The sequence below is a fragment of the Antennarius striatus genome, chromosome 10 (assembly GCF_040054535.1).
Source record: "Antennarius striatus isolate MH-2024 chromosome 10, ASM4005453v1, whole genome shotgun sequence".
Lineage (NCBI taxonomy): Eukaryota > Metazoa > Chordata > Actinopteri > Lophiiformes > Antennariidae > Antennarius > Antennarius striatus.
This window is the reverse complement of record NC_090785.1, coordinates 21359494-21379029: the sequence shown is the minus strand read 5'-3', so window position 1 is coordinate 21379029 and position 19536 is coordinate 21359494. Positions and strand designations below refer to the sequence as shown.

The 19536-nt window shown below is 43.4% G+C and overlaps 1 protein-coding gene across 1 annotated transcript in view; it reads left to right on the top strand.

The window, feature by feature from the left end:
• The first annotated feature begins 471 nt into the window (after positions 1-471).
• LOC137602838 (GDNF family receptor alpha-4-like) overlaps positions 472-19536 on the top strand; it is a 40367-nt gene continuing 21302 nt past the window's right edge. The window contains exons 1-2 of the mRNA XM_068325901.1: positions 472-613; positions 756-937. Of these exons, the coding sequence (XP_068182002.1) occupies positions 898-937 (40 nt within the window). The 5' untranslated portion in view covers positions 472-613; positions 756-897. The remainder of the gene's footprint in view (positions 614-755; positions 938-19536) is intronic.

Sequence of the window (19536 nt, the reverse complement as noted above, 5' to 3'; positions counted from 1 at the left end):
TGATGTCTACATGATGATATGAGCTGCTGTACCTTGTGCGAGAATGGGCACAGAACGTTTGTGAGTAGGGGGACACTAATCAATCATAAGGTCACTGATATCGGGATCACATGACGCAGAAATAATGATCATCACAATTATCATATTATCACACACACACACACACACACACACACACACACACACACACACACACACACACACACACACACACACACACACACACACACACACACACACACACACACACACACACACACACACACACACACACACACACACACGTATGTTCTTCTGTCAGCGTCTACTAAACTGAGAATATTTCCTGCTCCTGCAGCTCTGAAGTCTTCAGGGAACGACGGGTGTTCAACATTTAACTGGAAACAGCTGCTTTTCATCCCTTCTGTGTCTCTAAAGGTGATGATGGTGATGATGCCGTGAGGAGGAGGGGGCCGGTGCGGGAGGGGATGGGGGAGGGATATCACCAGTAATAACCTCTGTCTCCCGCCGTTAGCGTCAGGATCACACAATGAACCGGGAGCCGCGGAGCCGCTGATGCCGTGATGCCGCTGACGGTCCCTCCATCCGCGGGCTGATTCCAACAAGCAGTGCGGTGAGAAGCGGGAGTCTTGACGCACGCATCCACGCACGCACTGCCTCTCTGGCGCGTACTTTGTTCCTGACTCATTCCTCCGAGGCTCCCCCCGTCCTTCCTTCTGGGGATATCTGAAAGTTGTCGGACTTTACTGTCGCAGGAGCGCTCGGACGGTGAATGTAGCGGCGGGCTGGGCGTCTGTCTGCGGGGCGCACGGCGGTGCTGCTGGACGAGCCGAGAACGCACAAAGTCCGCTCCCACATCCCCGATCCACTCCACGCTGACCCGGACGCGCGGCAAGGATGATCCTCATCGGGACTGTTTTCACCCTTCTGCTCTCAGGTAGGTCTGGGATTGTTTTTCTTTTTAAAAAAAAATTAAATTACATTTTATTATTTTTTAGCTCCCAGAATTCACAAACAAACAGGAGCGCCTTTATTTAAGCTGCGTTTGACGCACAAGTTCGATCCGAGGTGAGGCTGGAGACTGGACTGGACTCACTTACCATCGGCGTGTTCTACACCAAAGTGCCGGGACAGCCCGCCTTTGTCTGTTTTCAGGCTGGAGCTCCTGTCATCACTCCGAGGCTCAGGGGTTCAGCTCGTTGGGGCAATTTCACGGTGTGGATGGAAATAGACTTTTTTTCCTTTCAACTTTTCAGCCGAGTAAAAATGTTTCCTTTGGTTCCTCCTGTTCCGACTCTAACCCAAGGGTTGTCGCTCCTTTGTTCAAATGTCAAGAAGCACAAATCTAAAGTGTTTTTGTCCATAAAGTCAAAGGCGACGCCCTGCCAACTTTAAAACCAACACTGATCCAGAAACACTGATCATCCGGGGGCACAGCTGCTCTTTATTCCAGCAGTACGGAAACTATATTCATGTTTACCAGCGTGGATCAGGGAGAGTGAAGATCACCCTGATTCTAAATTTCCCAGTTTGGGATCAATAAAGTATATCTTATCTCATCTTATCTTGTTTTGAAATGCTAAAGTACAATTTTAGATAACATTTAAGTTTTGAAGACTATTTTTATTGCCATTTTATTTTATATTGATATTTTATATTTTTATACATGTTGCTAAATTAAATATGTTAATATATATATATATAAATAAAAATAATTATATATAAATAATATATACATATATATAAATAATTGCTTGTAATGCTGATGCTGATGCTGCAATTATTTGCAGCACCACATTTAAACTCCTTACATGTTTAGAGATGAATACAAAGGTTCAGAGAATAAAACAGGGAATAAAACATGTTTTATTAGCTGTGATCAAACCATAAATAACCTCCTTCAGCTTAACGTTCAAACTGCTTCGCTTCAGGTGTTTTTAAGCAGCTTGTCCTGCAGCAGGAGAAGGAAAAACAATCCTGTAAGGAATTAATTATTTTTAGGGACCTATAATTAGCCTAGGATGACTGTGATATTTAAATAAAGCTTATTAAACATTTCTATTAGATACTTTCCACATTGTGCCATTTTATGCGTTTATAGCATCTTAATGCGCAAAAAGCCCCTTAACGATAAATGTCTATGGAACCTGTAGATGTCCACAGCGAACGTTGATCCGACATAATCTGGGCTGAATGTGGACGCCGTGGTTAGTTGAATAATTGCACAACAGACATAGAAATGCTTTCAGCGGGACCTTTGGGCGGTAGAACGTATTGTCATATTGTCATGAATGCAGGTTCATGTATTCTTTTCCGCTGTGTGATTTGTGAGAGTGGTAGTGGTGTTGTTTGGCTCTTGTGTGTGGGCACTAAAGAGAACAATGGCTTCTTCACAGAACTGTAAGCATACTCTTAAAGAACTACAATAAATAGTGTTTTATTGCAGCTGAGCTTGAAACAACCACTGTGAGGCAAATCCAGCTGTGTGTGTTCACACAGCTGTTAAGACAGACTTAGCCAGAGAGCTGGGAGTTTTAGTATCAAATAAAACAAGACTCAAGTGAACATCAGCTTGTCTGTTACCTCCATGCTTTATCACACCACAGACTGTGGGTGTGGGTCAGTGTACAGGAGCAATGTGACCAAAGCTGGATGGAGAACTGCCCCTCGGAGCTAGTGATCAACAGACATAGTAGTCATACGGCTACACACTTCATAACAGGATATAAATGTAGACTTATCTAAGGACAGGTCATAGCAGTACGCACAACGTTATCAATCAGAGAGGTTGTCCACGTCCTGTGACGACAGAAGGTTTATCAAACGTATGTCTGGTTTGACCTACAAAAATAAAGGCAAAAAACGGGAGAGCCGTTTGAACACAGACTGAACCATGTGGTCCGTTCAGTCTGGTTCAGTCCTGTGGTTCAGTCGGACGCCATGAGAGACGGATCTCCATCATGATTGGACAGGATACACCAATGTCTCGCTCAAGCTCCGACACACAAGACAGAAGGTGACGGAGAGGAAGGTCGCCTGAAAGGTGACGAAGCATTTTCACCTGGAAGTGTGAAACAGCCGACCTTTGCTCGACCTTTATCGTTCACATTTTCATGAATGAGTTCAATCTTTGCTGATAATGACGGAGCCGTGATCCTGTAACGCTACACGGACTGGATGCTATGCTTGTTGCTCTGGTTTCATCACTGGGCTTCGACCCTGGCGTCACGTCTTCTGTGCCCTGCTGGTGCTTTATCTCATCCAGATGGGTCACCTGGATAAGATCCCAACTGTAATGGACCCCACACACCTTCATCAGCCAGCGGGCCCCCATGGAGCCAGACCTGTTCTTCAAACGAACCTCTTAGTTTTACAGCTTGAACGTTAAAAAGTGCTGCGTCATGTGGAGCATGTGTCAGCCCCCCCCCCAACCCCCAACCCCCAAGAGCTCCTTCAGGAAATGGTCAGCCTGTGTTTTGCAGGGAGATTAGTGTAAGTATGGTAATATACTTGATTGATTAGCATGAAAATGTGTTTAATAATGAGGAACCCGACGTCAATATTGAATTCCGCGACATGGCGACAAACTATTTATCTTATTATTTACAATAATTTAAATGTTTATGAACCCTCCCCACACTGATTTTAAACCACCTTATGTCTGTATTACCTTTTCCCAGTCTTATCTACTGTTTAAAGCACTTTTGTGTCCCACGGAAGTCCGAGACTCACGGAACGTAGTGCTCTTTCGGATGCTGTCAGCCAATAGAATGCACTTACAGTATCACATGACTACCTACTAAAAATCCGCGATGAGGTGAAGTCACGCGTGTTGATGTGCAAATGCGAGAGGGACTACTGTAGTCTATACAGTACATACTGTATATAATAAAGATCATCACCAATCAGAAGGTCCGTTCATGTGGAACAGACACACTGTGTCAGTGGTTCGAACCACCCAGTCAGTTCTAGTCTGGTACCAGCAGAGTTGAGCTGGCCAGGAGCCCCACCCCCACTGGACAGGGAATGGTGGGTTACAGCAGTGGTCCCCAACTGGAACCAGCCCCCACCCCAGCGGGTCAGTGGGCACTGGTCCGTGGGTCAGTTGGTACCGGTCTGTGGGTCAATCGGTACCAAGTCACACAGAAAGACTGCCTCGGTCACAGGAGTACCTTCTTAAGGGGCTAACACAGAATACATTACCGCTAAACTGAAAGTCCCAAGCTAGCAGAACCAACAAGAAACAAACGTCTGTGTAAAGTTTCTTTGTGCAGAGAAAGAAACCAGTGAGGAGACAGAAGAACCTACAGCTACAAAGAAAAAGACAGCTATAGAACACCACTTCGTCTGCTGGTGGTTTCATTGTGTTTCATTCATCCACCACACCTTAAAGACCGGTCCATGGAGAACACCAGGTTGGGGGCCAGTGGGTCACACCAGTGCTGTAGTAGTACTAATGAAATCCCCCCACAGGGGTTTTCTGTGTGGGGTGTGTGCTGCAGGACGGCTGACTGTGTTCATTAGTGTGTTAATGATTGTCCGGCTTGTCGCGATGCCATGACGCTGAGTGACAGGCTCGTATATCTCAGGTTTACCCCCCTCCCCTCCGTCTCTCATCAAGGCTTTCAGGTCATGTCTGATTCTTCTTTTTTTTTCAGTCTCAATCTAAATTCCCTTTGGATTCAGCGCCGCGTCAGAATAAATTGTTCAAGTCGTTCAATGAGGAAGTGCAGCCAACCGACGCCGTAGTGCAAACACATTTGGAGCGGCGGTGGTTGACGTCTTATCGGTGTGCAGGCAGGTGTGCGTGTTTGTGTGTATTTTTGGGAGTGGGAGGGTGTGTGACAGGGCTCAATTTGCCTAGAAGCCACTGGTGGGTTTGTGAAGACCCGCACTGATAGCAGTACGCTGGAAATGAGGCTGGCTGGGGGAATATTTAGCCCCTCTTAGGTCACAACCTTTGCTCATATGGACGTCTCTTTTGAGGTTTCCTGTAGGGCCTTGAATGGACTGAGAGGAATCATGTTAGAATCCAGTACTGGAGGTAAAGCAGGTGCAGTCAGCCCAGGTGTGTTTGGTCTGGTTTGTGTTCCACTCCAATCAGAATGAACAGCACTGGAACCCCATCACCTTTGACAAACACTGTGTGTGCATGTGTGTGTGTTTATATACAGAATATGTGCTTATATATCTATATCTATATCTACATCTATATCTATATCTATATATCTATATTTACTATATATCTATATCTATATTTACTATATCTACCGTCCACATATATCTATATATATAAACAGTATTTTCTGCATTATAAGGCGCACCTAAAAGCCTTTAGTTGTCTCAATGTCTTATAATCCAATGTGCCTTATATATGAAAAATAGGCCATTCATTAAAGGTTCGCCTTATAATCTAGTGCACCTTATAGTGTGGAAAATACTCTGTGTGTGTGTGTGTGTGTATATATATATAAAAATTACCGTATTATGTGCGGTAATTTCAACGTAATTTCAACGTAATTTAAATGTTTATGAACCCTCCCCATACTGACATTAAACCACTTTCTATCTGTATTATTTCCTTGTCCCACACTCCTATCGACTGTTCAAAGCACTTTTCTGTCTCACAGAAGTCAGACACTCACGGAACAAAGCACACTTCTGGATGCCGTCAGCCAATAGAACGCGTGTACGGTATCACATGACTGTCCATTAAAAATCCATGATGAGGTGGAGTCGCAATTGTTGATGCACGAAAGCGCGAGGGCGCACTGTATATTTGTATATATATATGTGTGTATATGTATATATGTATACTATATATATACATATATCTTTATATCTATATATCTACATCTATATATATATAAATACATACATATATATATATATATATATATATATATATAGACGTCTGTGTGTGTGTGTGTGCGTGTGTGTGTGTGTGTGTGTGTGTGCACGCAACACTCACACACATTTAGATCTATCTTTTTATCTATCTAAATAGCCATCCATCCATCCATCCATCCATCCACGTACTGTGTGTGTATACACACACACACACACACACACACACACACACACACACACACACACTGATTGGGACACATCAGTCAGCAGTAATGATCATTCCTTCAGAGACATGCTGTGTTAAACGCTTCTCCAGCTGGTCTCTCTGCTCGTGTCCGTGCTGGTGTCACGGTAACAAAGTGGAGGCGGGCTGAACCAACTGGGGTACAAGTTGGGCTTATTTTGTTAGAAACAGAAAGACTTATATCTGTACAGAAATATGTTTGGTGGAATTTTCACATTTATGTCAAATCATAAATGTGAAATTTACGCTACGTGGTGTTTTTTGTAATACCCTGGAGTGCTAATGCACATTACATCCATAAATGATCTGTCCAGTTCACCACAGGAGCTTTTGTAAAACATCTATGGAGTGTAGTGTCAGACGTTAACGTGTAAGAATGACTGGAGAGATCAGAATGGAGAGGACAGATCTGGATGATGGGTCTGAAACACAACCTGAGCGCTGTGGGCTGTGGGCTGTGAGCAGTGACTTGTGGTTCTGGTGACGTCTGGATCAACCAGGTCCCTGGTTCTAACTGCTATCAGGACGACATTCCTGAAGGAGGTGCTGCAGGCTCCCTGCAGGGGGGAGGAGGTAACATGCTCCTCTGCTCAGTGCAGCACTCCTATTCCCAACCTGATCGTTTTTTTCAAGGAGTTTTGATCCATCTGTTTGTCAGTTTGTGGGTACGGTTTGCTGCCGACAAAATTACAAAAACAGGAGAAGTGATTTCCATGAAGCCTGAGGAGGAACGGAGCATGAGCCAAGATGAAGATCCGGATTACAGTTTCATTCAACTGGTAACCAGCATCATTTGATAGGAAAGCAAGTAACTAAACTAAACTAAACTAAACTAAACTAAACTAAACTAAACTAAACTAAACTAAACTAAACTAAACTAAACTAAACTAAACTAAACTAAACTAAACTACACTGAAACAGTTTATCTCCCCTCCACTACCTCCTTGGTAACTGGTGATTAAAATCATCATTCATTCATTCATTTTCCGAACTGTATCCCCCGTAGCGGGTCACGGGGAGCTGAAGCCTATCCCAGACGTCTTAGGGCGTAAGGCGGGGCAAGAAAGCCATGCACGCTTACACGCTACGGGCAATTTGGACAGGCCAATTAACCTGAAGCGCATGTTTGTGGAGATGGGAGGAAGCTGGAGAACCTGGAGAGAACCCATGCAGACACGGGGAGAACATGCAAACTCCACACAGAGCGGGACTCGAACCTGGAACTGCCTTGCTGTGTGTCGACAGTGCTACCCACTGCGCCGCCGTGCCGGCCTGATTGAAATCATTTAGGGTGAAATTATTTTTTACTACCGAACATTAAAAACTGAAGCATCTGGCTAGAGATGATCCAGGATGTTTTTCTTTACCCTTTGTGTAACATTGCATGAGGTTAAGGTTAGGGTTAAGGTTAGGGTTAAGGTTAAGTTTAGGGTTAGGGTAGGGTTAGGGTTAGAGTTAAGGTTAAGGGTAGGGTCAGGGTTAGTGTTAGGGTAAGGGTTAGGTGTTAGGGTTAGGTTGTTAGGATTTGGTAAGGGTTTTGAGGTTAGGGTTAGGGTTGGATTAAGGGTCAGGGTTAGGGTTGGGGTTACTGTTAGGGTTAGAGTTAGGGTAAAGGTTAGGGTTAGGGGGTTAGGGTTGGGTTGGGGGTTGGGGTTTTGAGGATAGGGTTAGGGGTTAGTGTTTGGTCAGTGTTAGGGGTTGGGGTTTGGGTTAGTGTAGGAGCAGGCCACAGGTTGATCAGCATAAGCGTTGGGTTCGACCTATGTCCAGTCTATTTCCCCCTTATCCTCTGAGGGGGTCAATGTGTCAGCTTGTCTGTTAGCAGGAATTTGTAGTTTATGGATTATCATGAAATCTTTTGGAATGAGTCATCATCTAGGAATTACCCCCAAAATGTGGGAGTAAATCAGGAGAAAGGGGCAGATCCAGGGTTTCTTTATTATTGTAGATAAGGATGTTTTTATGATGCGTTAACCACCTGATGGGGCGTGGGGAAACTGAAAGAAGTTCAGCGTGAAGCAAAGTGAAATCTACAAAAATCTTTTCATCCATTCTGAAAATTTCAAGTGAAGTCTTTCCTGGTGACTTTTATCAGTTATGATGTTCCTGAACCGAGCTGGACGATTGGGGCGTGTGCCAGAGAACGCGTCACTGGGGCCTGGAGTAGATCAGGACGTTTCTATGCCACTGAGAGGGGGGGGGGGGGCTTTTGATGGTGTCCATGTCCTGGCACTCTGCAGTCCTGGTGGAGGAGGTGTAAGTTGTTCACCACAGGGACTTCTGATGTTTGTGTTGTTGATCTGACACCAGGTTTCTACTCCGGATGTCCTTTATGATGCAACCGTCTCCGTTCCCTCAACACCATCTTGACAGAGTTCAGTCAATCCTGGACTCTCAGCAAATGAGCAGTTTTATACAAATCACTAGTTCATGTGTGTATGTTTAGGCGGTGGCTGGTGGTGTAGTCTGGGGCTTTTCACTGGCATATGGAGGTTTCACGTACATGATATGTACATGAAGCACTACAGAACCGGTAGGCCGTCTCACCACGCTAGCCTGCCCACTACTGGTCACTGCACACCAGTGCAGGGGTTTATTCTGTGAACCACAGACGTCCTTCTGGGAGTTAGCAGGTGTAGAGAGAGAATGTCCTCTCTGTATTGATCTCCAGTGACAGATGATGACATCCATGAGGAGCAATGAGGCCAGAGAAATGAGCATCATAAACCTACTTTGGTGATAAGTGTAAAAAAGCTGCTTGAAAGAGGAGAAGCGATCATCTCAGGTCAGAGGAGAGGAGAGGAGGGAGAGGGGGAGGGTAGCACAGAGAGAGCGACAGAGAGATGGAGAGAGAGGGAGGGAGAGATGAGGAGGATTAGAAGTGTGTGATGTGAATGAACTTGGTTAAAGAAGTAAGGAAATCCATCTTCCTTATTCTGTCATATTTAATGAAAAATGAGCAACTTACCTTGCCTCAATCCACCTGGTTCCATCTGATCTGGGTTTGGAAGAGTGTGTGCGTGTGTGTGTGTGTGTGTGTGTGTGTGTGTGTGTGTGCGTGTGTGTGTGTGTGTGTGTCTGCGTGTACGAATGTGTGTGTGTGACAGCGTTCTCAAAGGGAATGGTGTATCCAAGAGGGTAGTTTGGAGGTCTTCTGTGTGTTTTGTTGATAATTGGGATTTGGAACTCAAACATAGAGGCGGCAGATGGTGTTTTGGCTGTGTGTGTGTGTGTGTGTGTGTGTGTGTGTGTGTGTGTGTGTGTGTGTGTGTGTGTGTGTGTGTGTGTGTGTGTGTGTGTGTGTGTGTGTGTGTGTGTGTGTGTGTGTGTGTGTGTGTGTGTGTGTTGGTTTATCCTCACCTGAGTCAGTGCTCCCTGTTGATAAAGCCCCTCCCTGCGGTTGGAGTCTGGGCTGATCCCAGGTCAGCCGTGGCCCGACCTCAGGCCCATCTGCTGCTATGATGACAGACGTGCCAGAGACTGACCTCAGATTGGTGACCGACCCGCAATCCCTAGTTAGCCTTCCTGCTGGAGGGAGGAGCTTCTAGTGTGGTTCTTTCTTTTTCTGGTTACTGAGGGTTGGACTGGCAGCTCTTCTGTCTCCTGTGGGTTGGGCACCTTATGGGGTCAATCAGCATGTCATGATGACCACGGTGGACCACTGTGATGGACGGTGACATCAGCCCTCCTGATCATACTGACTGGTTCATGCTGTCGTCACCCCCCCCCCCCCTGCTGCTGGCGCATCCATGCGTGAAGACTTTGGTTCCATTGCCCAGCGAAGAGATCAGGACACTGGTCAGATGTTCGTTGTTCATCACCATAGCAGGTGTGAAGGAGCCTTCTGGTTCTCTCTGCTCTACTTCTGAATGGTTCTTTCTCACTGGTTCTATTTGATCTGGTTCTGTCCGTGCTGATTGTATAAGACCTGGTCCTGTCTGTCCTGGTTCTATATAATCGTGGTTTGAATGAAAACCAGTGTGAACACTCAACAATGAATCCAACCGTGTAATTGAGCCATCCAGATACATGTTAAGCATTAAACATACGTGACCCTGTAGGATTAACCTGAGGAACATGTGTGGGAACTGTGTTCTCACCACCAGCAAGTACATGAGGAGGAGGAGGAGAAAGAGGGTTATGTTCCTTCTTCAGCGATGCTTCATAAATGGTGTGTTTGAGTACATACAGTAGGTCGCTCAGCTGCAGGCTGTCTGGTAGGTCTGGACATGATGCATGAAGACTCTCTCATGTTGTAGACTACAGCTAAATATCAGAACGACGATGACCATAACAACAACAACAACAACAACATTAAAATATAAATACCTTCCAATGTTTAAAGTGCAAGCTCCAGAGTCACACCAGTATTTGGTAACAAACAAAAAACAAACAAACAAACAAACAAACAAACAGAGGATACTTACTTTACTTTTCTTACATTTGAGCACTACAGTCATGCAGACACACTTGTCATCAACCAGACAAGTGTGTCTGCGTGACACATGTAGGAATGCACTACTCAAGAAAGTAGTGCATCCCTGGGATGGGCTTCAAGAAAAAATTGTGCATCCCAACATGACATTTATGCATCCCAAAAGTAATGACAGAATATACGATAGAAGCCGTAAGCAAGGTTTGAGTTTCCCCAGTAGTACAATCTGAAAACCAAACAAACTGTTAATTTTAATGTTTTTATTAATAACAACAAATTGTTTCAGTAAAGAGGGGAAAAAAGTAAAATTATATCGTTTCATCGAAACGATGGCAGTCTTTTAAAAAAAACAGTTTTACAGTCTTTTTTCACTTTTGCTTTTCACTCTAAAACCTTTTTAAATAGTTTTTGTTAATTCATACACTGTATTCTTCTGTGGAGAAGGCACCAAGCTGACAGAGTCTTCTCCACACAAATATCTGTCAGTAATATCTGTCTCTTTTTCTTCATTAACTTTTGATAGTTTTTCATGCAAGACAGCTATCATTGTCACTTGCTTTTTCTCCTACTTTTGCGTCTTTTTCGGAGACATTATGATAATCAATCAATCAATCAATAAATCAACTTTAATTTCTATAGCGCTTAATCACATTAGCAGACATTTCAAACTGGTTTAATAGACAGACAAACCCAACAGGACCTAACCAGGTCTGACTAACTCCTCTCTCTCTGCAGCGTGTAAAACGAGCAGATGTCATGTTGCTGTTTGGTCGATTTTAATAAGGCAGAATCACGCAGGTGAGTGTCGTGATGAGAAACTCGACCGAGATCAAAACATAATGGTGATTTCCAGGTTCGAAATTTAAGTGGAGAAATGGAAAAGTTGTGATTATTTTTGTTGAATGGAAGTGCATTTAAAGCCTGCTTCCCAGGCACGCAATGCTGTCTGAGGATCCTGTGTCTCTGTCAAAACAATATGCGCCAAAGATGCGAAGACGCACGCGAACGAGAACACTGCGAGTGGTTTTTGTTCTAGAGACGAGTTGGAGACCATCAAAGGAAGCCACTCAGGTGAATGCCTCTAATTCAAAGCCCAGATCCGTTGGGCTGTGACTGGATGCTAACAGTAAATATCTGTGGGTGCTGAGTGTTAGAGAAGTATATGGTTCTAACAAGGCCTACAGTGGGATTGTTCTCATCTTTGAACTCCAGAATCTTTTACAAATGAATACATAATTATAAATCCTTAACTGAATGCCAGTTGGTCTTTATTTATCCTTTATTCTGCACATAAACCCTGGTTGTTAGATACTTTCAGTCTGTTGGCCACTCTGAGACTGTGGATAACCTCCAGCCATCAGCGACCACTGATGGGTTCACCTGTTTACTTTGGCTTTCCACATGTCTGGCCTGCAGCCCTCCCATTTTACTGTGATAACCAATGAGACTCCCTCTCTGCTAAAACAAAGGACTGGGGTCTTAGTTTATGTATACACAACGACAGAAGTTCCTTTGAAACCGGTATGGAGAAATGGGAAGCATTCATCACTGTCTGAAACCTTTGCGGCCATTCAGACATTATCCATTATTTTGCTCTTTGATCACAATTACATTAATTATGGCTCCTCTATTACCTCAGTTTTTCATAAACAAGGATGAGGGAGAAATGAGAATGTAGAGGCTTAGTGATTCACAGTCTCTGAGTGTCTGTGTAATGTGATTAGAAATTTTCAGTCACACCCTGACTTTGGTGTGAATTAATATAGGAAATGGAGAGTGCTGGGCTTGCTGGCATAAAGTGGAAGAGAGACGAATCAAAACTCAGCCCATATCGTTGATTTCTTGCAAACTGTTCCTCATTCCCTGCTCCCACTCCTTCTTCCTTTTTATTAGAATGGTTGACCTACCCTGGTTCTGAAGAACTGCTTTTTCTCTCTCTTAAAAGGTCACTCTGACTCCAATTATTGGCTCTTATTGTAGGGCAGCAGTTTGTCTTTACTTGGTTAAAGTTGGAGTTGTACCGATCATTCTCTTAGATTATAAAGTGGCTTTTTTGGGGGGGTTGTTGGGTTGTTTTGTTTACTGGGGGGGTACCTCAAGAACTAAATACTACTTTCTTTTTCTGCTTCACCAAGGGGATCTCCATCTTGATGGGGCCGGCTGGTGGTTAGTCTCAAAATGTCACAACTATGTGACACAAAACCATTCAGCAGACATTTGTCATTGAGTTGTTCCACCTTTTAAGGCTAACTTCATTAGCTATTGTTTCCACAGCCTTTGTGTTCAACCAACAAGGGTACAGTCAAGCAAGTATAAAAGGACCCCTCAATGGACTGAAAGACAAGTTGTCTCCTTATAGATAACGCACAAATTCATTACAAAACCATAATTGTTATGTTCATTGATACATAAATACTTGCAGTTTAGGAAGGCATTTCTAATGTCATTAAAATGATATTACAAAAGTTATTGCCAGTGTTATTGCCAGTGATCTGCAAATCCCTAAATGTTCTGGTTGAAAAGCGGTAATTGTGAGCAGGGTGTCTCCAAGTAGAGGTGGTCACTCAACCGTTGACTGTTCTTTTAAGCTTCAAATCAGTCATTTTACAGTTACAGACATTTTCAGATAGAAAACAGCATTTCATTTGAAGAATTATAGGTCTAATGAAATCAACTGTATCTGCAACAACGTAAGTTGAAGTGGAAGAAGTTGTTGTTTTTTAAAGATAGCCTCTGGTTCTTAGGTTTGTCTTGTCTAAAGGTGCCTTTTGAAAGAAACCACCCTCCCCTGTGTCCACAGTGGGTCACTGGTTAGAGCTTCAGTGATGGTGATACCTCCTATGGGCAGTTCTCATTCCATTCCAGCATGAATTATACAGAGACAAGGTCGATGTTGATTGAGCCGTCTTTAGATGATATGACAAGTGAAGAGTTGAGTGAAAGTATGACATAAGGTGAGAAAATGAGATGAGACAAGATGTACCTGCATTGACTGAATGTAACTGAGTTGAAATGGACAGAGGGCTTTACCATATTTAATATGTTGTGTCGTAGTAGTAGTACAGGTGAAATAACGTGTATTCAATTTGTTGCCCAGGCTTAGCTTGTGGCAGTGCTGGTTGCAGCTCCGAACTGCTGTCAGAGACCTGAGGTGAGAAAAGCCCTGCTGTTGATGAAAGTGAGGACATGCCGGACTTGGTCAGTACAGCCCTGAAGCTGCAGCTCTATCACTGCATAAAGAACCAATCACCTGTTCATAAATCAGCTAAGGGCCAACCTGAATCCGAGAACCAGTATCTGTACTGGAACATTTGGCTTGACACTTCTCCTGGATTCATGTGCTAATTAGAGTAGACAGCAAATGGTGTGTGGAGCAAACGGGACTGAAGGATCAGATAGCAGGAACAACAGGAGCATTTTACAATATTACTTCACGCATAAATGAACTAACAAAATATAATAAATAATATACTGTATCCTGATATATGATGAAAGATTTCACATTTACAGAACTAATACTAAACTACATTTTTGGATCTTGAAAGTGTGTGTTCAAAATATGCAATACTTAATGGACGGCATCTTTTAGATACAGCAGCGGGGAAAACATGACCAGTGATAAACATCTGAGGGTAGACGTCTTTAGCCTTCTCTATACCACTAGATGCTGCCAGAGATACAACTTTTCCAATCTTATGCACGTTTATGTTGATGTCGGCTCATTAAAAGCAGGTCTATTTGGTGGGACGATGAATCTTTGTTTATTGTCCCACCAAATCTCTCAATTCAATCTGTCCTCACACTTTTCATGTCAGTCTAATCCTATATAGAAGAACGGAATGAAACTGGCCTTTATGATTATGTACAATTGCTGAGCAATTTTCATCTTCCGTGGGCGTCATTTGGAGAAATTATCTGGTCACGTTTTGCTCCAAACCTAGAATGCTTCCTCAGAAACATGACCTATGCTTGCAGCTCAGTCTGAACGATCATACCTCTTCCTGAGCAGCCCTTCAGACTCTGTTTATTCACAAATTGCTGGTATGCAGCAGATGGCATAGTGGATGTTCACTGCATTCGATAAGAAAACAATGATAAAATCCACCAGCACTGATGGAGGTGCAGACACAGTGTGGGGAAAAAAGTTTCATCTTCCCTTCTCTTGTCAGCTGATTGCACAAGTTTTGAAAACTCTATTGAAATTATGTTTCAAAGCATTTACCACAATTTCAGGACTATAAGCTATTATATTTCACATGCTTTGAACCCTGCAGTTTAAACAACGGCTAATCTATAGATTTTTATTGTTGAACAACCTCCAGGGGGTGCTCTAGTTGGAAGTAAAAGAGTGATACAGACAGGTGGAAGACATAATGTGGCGAGTAAACGCTGAACTAGTTTGATTGTGTTTGAATGGACATTTTGGTAACTCATACACACCCCTTATAATAGATAGTCATACGATGTTTAGGTAAAGACAATCGATCTGGCTGTGAAATAAGAAACAGCTACTGGATGTTAGCTTAGCATCGATGGCGAAACATGGTCACGTGAAGATCCGACTCAATTTAGTGGTTTTGTTGTACAGGAGAAAGAAGAAGACAGCCTACTTGTCTGGTAGGCTAACGGCCTATGGCTGGTAGATTGTTTTGCTGTTGTTTTGCTACCATGTGTTCCCTACAGCCTACTTGTGTATACTGCCGACATTTACATTGAAAATTTCTCCAGTCACCTCTATTGTAACTGTATATAAGGTTCTATACAGTTAAAATCTCTCCTAAAAACAGTTATCACTTCTGCTGTATTTCTGAATCCACTCATTTAAAATGTTTAGTGTCGGCATGGGCAACAGGTGCCCATCACCTGTTTCACCTGAACCCACGCAGACACGGGGAGAACGTGCAAACTCTGCACAGAGCAGGACGTGAACCTGGAATTCCCTTGCTGTGCGATGGCGACACTACCCATCACGCCACTGTGAGGTCAGAGGTCTCTCAAAACAAAAAGTAACAGGAATTTGGGAAGACCATCGTTATATTAACTTCTTCTTCGGTCTTTTTGGGACCGTCAAAACAACATGCTTCAGCTAGTGACTCTTACAGCCGAGTGAGATCTTTTTAATCAAAGTTGGCCTTGTCTGGCCAGATGCCTCTGCTTCTCTTTGTTGCTGATGAATGGTGGAGTGTAGGAAATTACCACACTGCTCTCAACAACCTGGTTCATCTTCTCAAGTCTATGAACAAAGATCACCACAGCGCCATTCATACGGGAGGCTGACTTCATGCTGCCGTTCACAACCTTCTCTTTCACTGCCAAACTGCACTATTCTACTGATCAGCTGAGAGGCGGTTCCAGCTTGATGGTGTACCGCTCGACTGCTCAAACCCAAAGCTCTTAAACATTATCTACTCTTTGAGTGGCCACATCGCTCCCTTCTCCCTGAAACTCAGCAAAAACTACCAAGTGTGACTGTGATTAGACTATATTAAAGTGGAATGTGAAGAAATATGCAAAAAAAACTTTAAAAACAAAACAGACTGAGAATAGTGCACAGATACACCTTCTCCATGCCTCCACTCCTCCACCTCCTTTCACTCTCTCCCAGCATGCTTAGCAAAAGACAGAAGGCATGCAGATTAGAGCTTTCACTGATGTCTCTCCCTCTACCTCTTCTTTGTCTGTCCATCCGTCTGTCCATCTGTCCGTCCATCCGTCTATCCATCATCCATCCATCCACCCACCTCTCTCCTTCTCTCTGATCTACAGTACACCCTCATTCCTCGCGGTTCCAAGAACCACACGCGATAAATGAATTCCGCGATAGAACGACAAACTTATTATATATGGTAATTTAAATGTTAATGAACCCTCCCCATACTAATATTAAACCACCTTCTATCTGTGTTACCTTTTCACACACCCTGATAGACTGTTTAAAACACTTTTATGTCTCACGTAAATCCGAGAGTCACGGAACATAGCGCACTTCCGGATGCCATCAGCCAATAAAATGCGCTTACTGTATCACGTGAGTACCTACCAAAAATCCGCGATGAGGTGAAATCGCGAGCGTCGATGCACAAATGCCCGAGAGCGCACTGCATTCCCTTAAATCTGACAAAAAAATCAAAAATCATTGAATATTTGAAAGTCCAATATTCAATCTAAGAGTGTTAGCAGGTTAGAATTGGTTGGTTGGTTGGTGGGTTGGTTGGCTGGCTGACAGGCTGATTGGTTTATAGGTTGGTTGGTTGGTTGTTAGTTGTTTGGCTGGTTGGCTAGGTGGATGGTTGGTTGTTTGGTTGGTTGGTTGGTTGACTGGTTAGTCGGGTTGTCAAGCTGGATGACTGACTGACTTGGTTGGACTCTACACATAAAACTAAGACCGGGCTCAGCCATAGTGGGTAGAACACTATATGACAACTGTGTGACCTACGCTTGCGACAACTCCATCAGGAGCTACTAACAGAGAGTCTAAGGGGAGGTCCTTCTTGTCCAGAGATGAACTTGTGTGTAAAGGTTTGATCATAGGACACTGGTCTGAATAGGATGGCTGCTAACCATCAAACTGGTCCGGATGGAACAATTAGTCCCATGTGAGGACATAGTTGTGGCGAGTGAGTATTTCTCCACAACAGATAGTTGTCCAACCAGCAATGTTTTATGTATGTGGCTAGTCTTTCATCAGCATACTCAATATTCAATTTACATACTGTCTACTGATCCGGCACTGAATGTTAAGCTGTTTATGCTCTCTCAGCCACTTTATTCTGACACCAAGGAGTGTGTGTGCCATATATGTGTCTGTGTGTGTCTTCGGCAGATTGCTTTGCCCCCTCAGCCCCCTCCCCTGTGGTTGTGCAGCATTGTGTTCTGGTAGTAATGATGGGTTCTGTGCCTCCCAGTCTTCCTCACAGCAGGACACACACATAGAAGGGTCCTACCCAGCGCAGCCATGTCATGTGTCTGCGGTGATTTTGTGACTTTGTGTGTGTGTGTATGTGTGTGTGTGTGTGTGTGTGTCTATATGTGTGCATCTTTGTGTGATTCTGAGAACATCATTTTCGGGGGTGCACGCTGATTGTGCCTCACGCTGTGCGCGTGTCCAACCCATCAAGGTTCGCATTGGAGCACTCTCTCTCTCTCTGCCTGTACTTCTCTCACTCTCTTTTTCACACCCAGCTCTCCCTTTTCCATCTATCTTGCTGTTCCCCTATTTCTCCTCCCCATGTGATATTTGTGCTGCCCTCAGTCCACGTCTCTACACTTCCCTTGAGCCTATCAGCGATTGGATTTTACCAGGGGAGTCTCTCCTTTTCACTACTGCAAATCGAAGAAGCCACACTTCAGAAAATAACAGTTACTCTTGGAGAAACTTCAGTTTCCAGACAACCAAAATGCAGTCTGTAATGAATGAAAATTAGAATGCCTGCCAGTATTTTGGCTGAAGAGAATCGACTTTATTTTGCTGCAAAAGAAAAAGGAAACGGAAACACAAAAAAATTGTCAAAAGGACAGTTAAAATGGAATGTTTGTCAAAGAATGTGAGAGTCACGTGTGTGTATTGTGTTGGTCTCTGTTCTTTAAGCTGGTTTGGTACTTTCACATCTTTGAGTGATTCCAGCTGTGGTATTGTTCGATTTGTCTGATGGATCAGTTCATTTAGATTGATCAGGAGTGTCTCCATCCAAATATTCCAGACCAGCATGAGTCTGCTGACCCCCAACCAAACTCTGGAGTGGTTTGCTTGTGATGAAAGAAAGAAACCACACAGTTCATGACAGGTGTGTCATTCTAGCTTGATTCTAAAGCTGAACAATCACTAAATCATCATGAATTTGTGCTGGAAGCATACCCATTCATTTGTACGTATGTCATGTGTATTATTGTAAATCATGTAACATGTACGTAGAACAGGGAGAGTATTTCTCCTGACTGACAGTCCAGCCTGCTGTGTTTCCTTCCTGGGCTTTGCCAGATCACGTCCATGAGAAGCTGTGTGACACTGATCAGACAGTAATAAGCTTGAATCATTACTGTACAGGACGTCTCATTTTCTTCCTGTCTCTACCTTTTAGCCTTTATTCATAGCATGTGGGCAAATTACAGTCTAATAATATAATAATGGCTATAATCAGGTATTTATTCTTGAGCTCTCTGTGGCACCAAATAACATAAATACATCTGATGTGTTAATGTGTTGCATGAATGACTTCCAGTAGTCAGGTTTGATTTTGGTTTAGTTTGGACCTTTTGGCAGTTTGAAGTACATTAGACTTTGCTGCTTCTTTCAAGAAAGAAAAAGAAGCCACAGTTTTGTTTGTATTGTGTGAAGACAGGGATGTTTGGGATCATAAAACAGATTAACATTATTTTAACCAACAGGCTGTACAACCAGATATTGCAATATAAAACAACAAATTAAAACCATTTTTCAACTGAAATAAGGCCAACCTCAATAGTCTAGGCTAGCTCACTACACTGGTGGTGAATTGGAATGATCTTTTTGCTCCTGACAGGACGACTCCTTCACAAGTAAGACACAAGTTGTGAGAGCTGATGTATAAAATTCCAGGTAGATGATTCACCTCATGGGTCGCCTAAGAAAATTAGTTGCGAGGGCCCACAGGAGCGTCTGCTGCACTATTCCACAAGGCTGTGAATTCACACCAGTGTCTGCAGGTATTGTGCTTGACGTTGGTGCTGCTTTTAGTGAGACCATATTGCTATTGACTTTTCCCCATTCATTCAAACAGACAGAAGGTCATCTGATTGAACACACAGTGACATCTTCAAACAAATCAGTATCTGGCACAGGGGGAAGAAGCCAATGCTGTTGAAGATGACAAGATGTGTATACATCATTTCTTTGTGCTCACATACATATAATGCTGAGATGCTTTTCATAAATTGAATTGTTTGCAAGTCATTGCTTATTAAATTTCAATCTATAACCTCCATTTGAGGTCATTTGTGTCATTACTACTCAAAATACTAAAGTGCTATT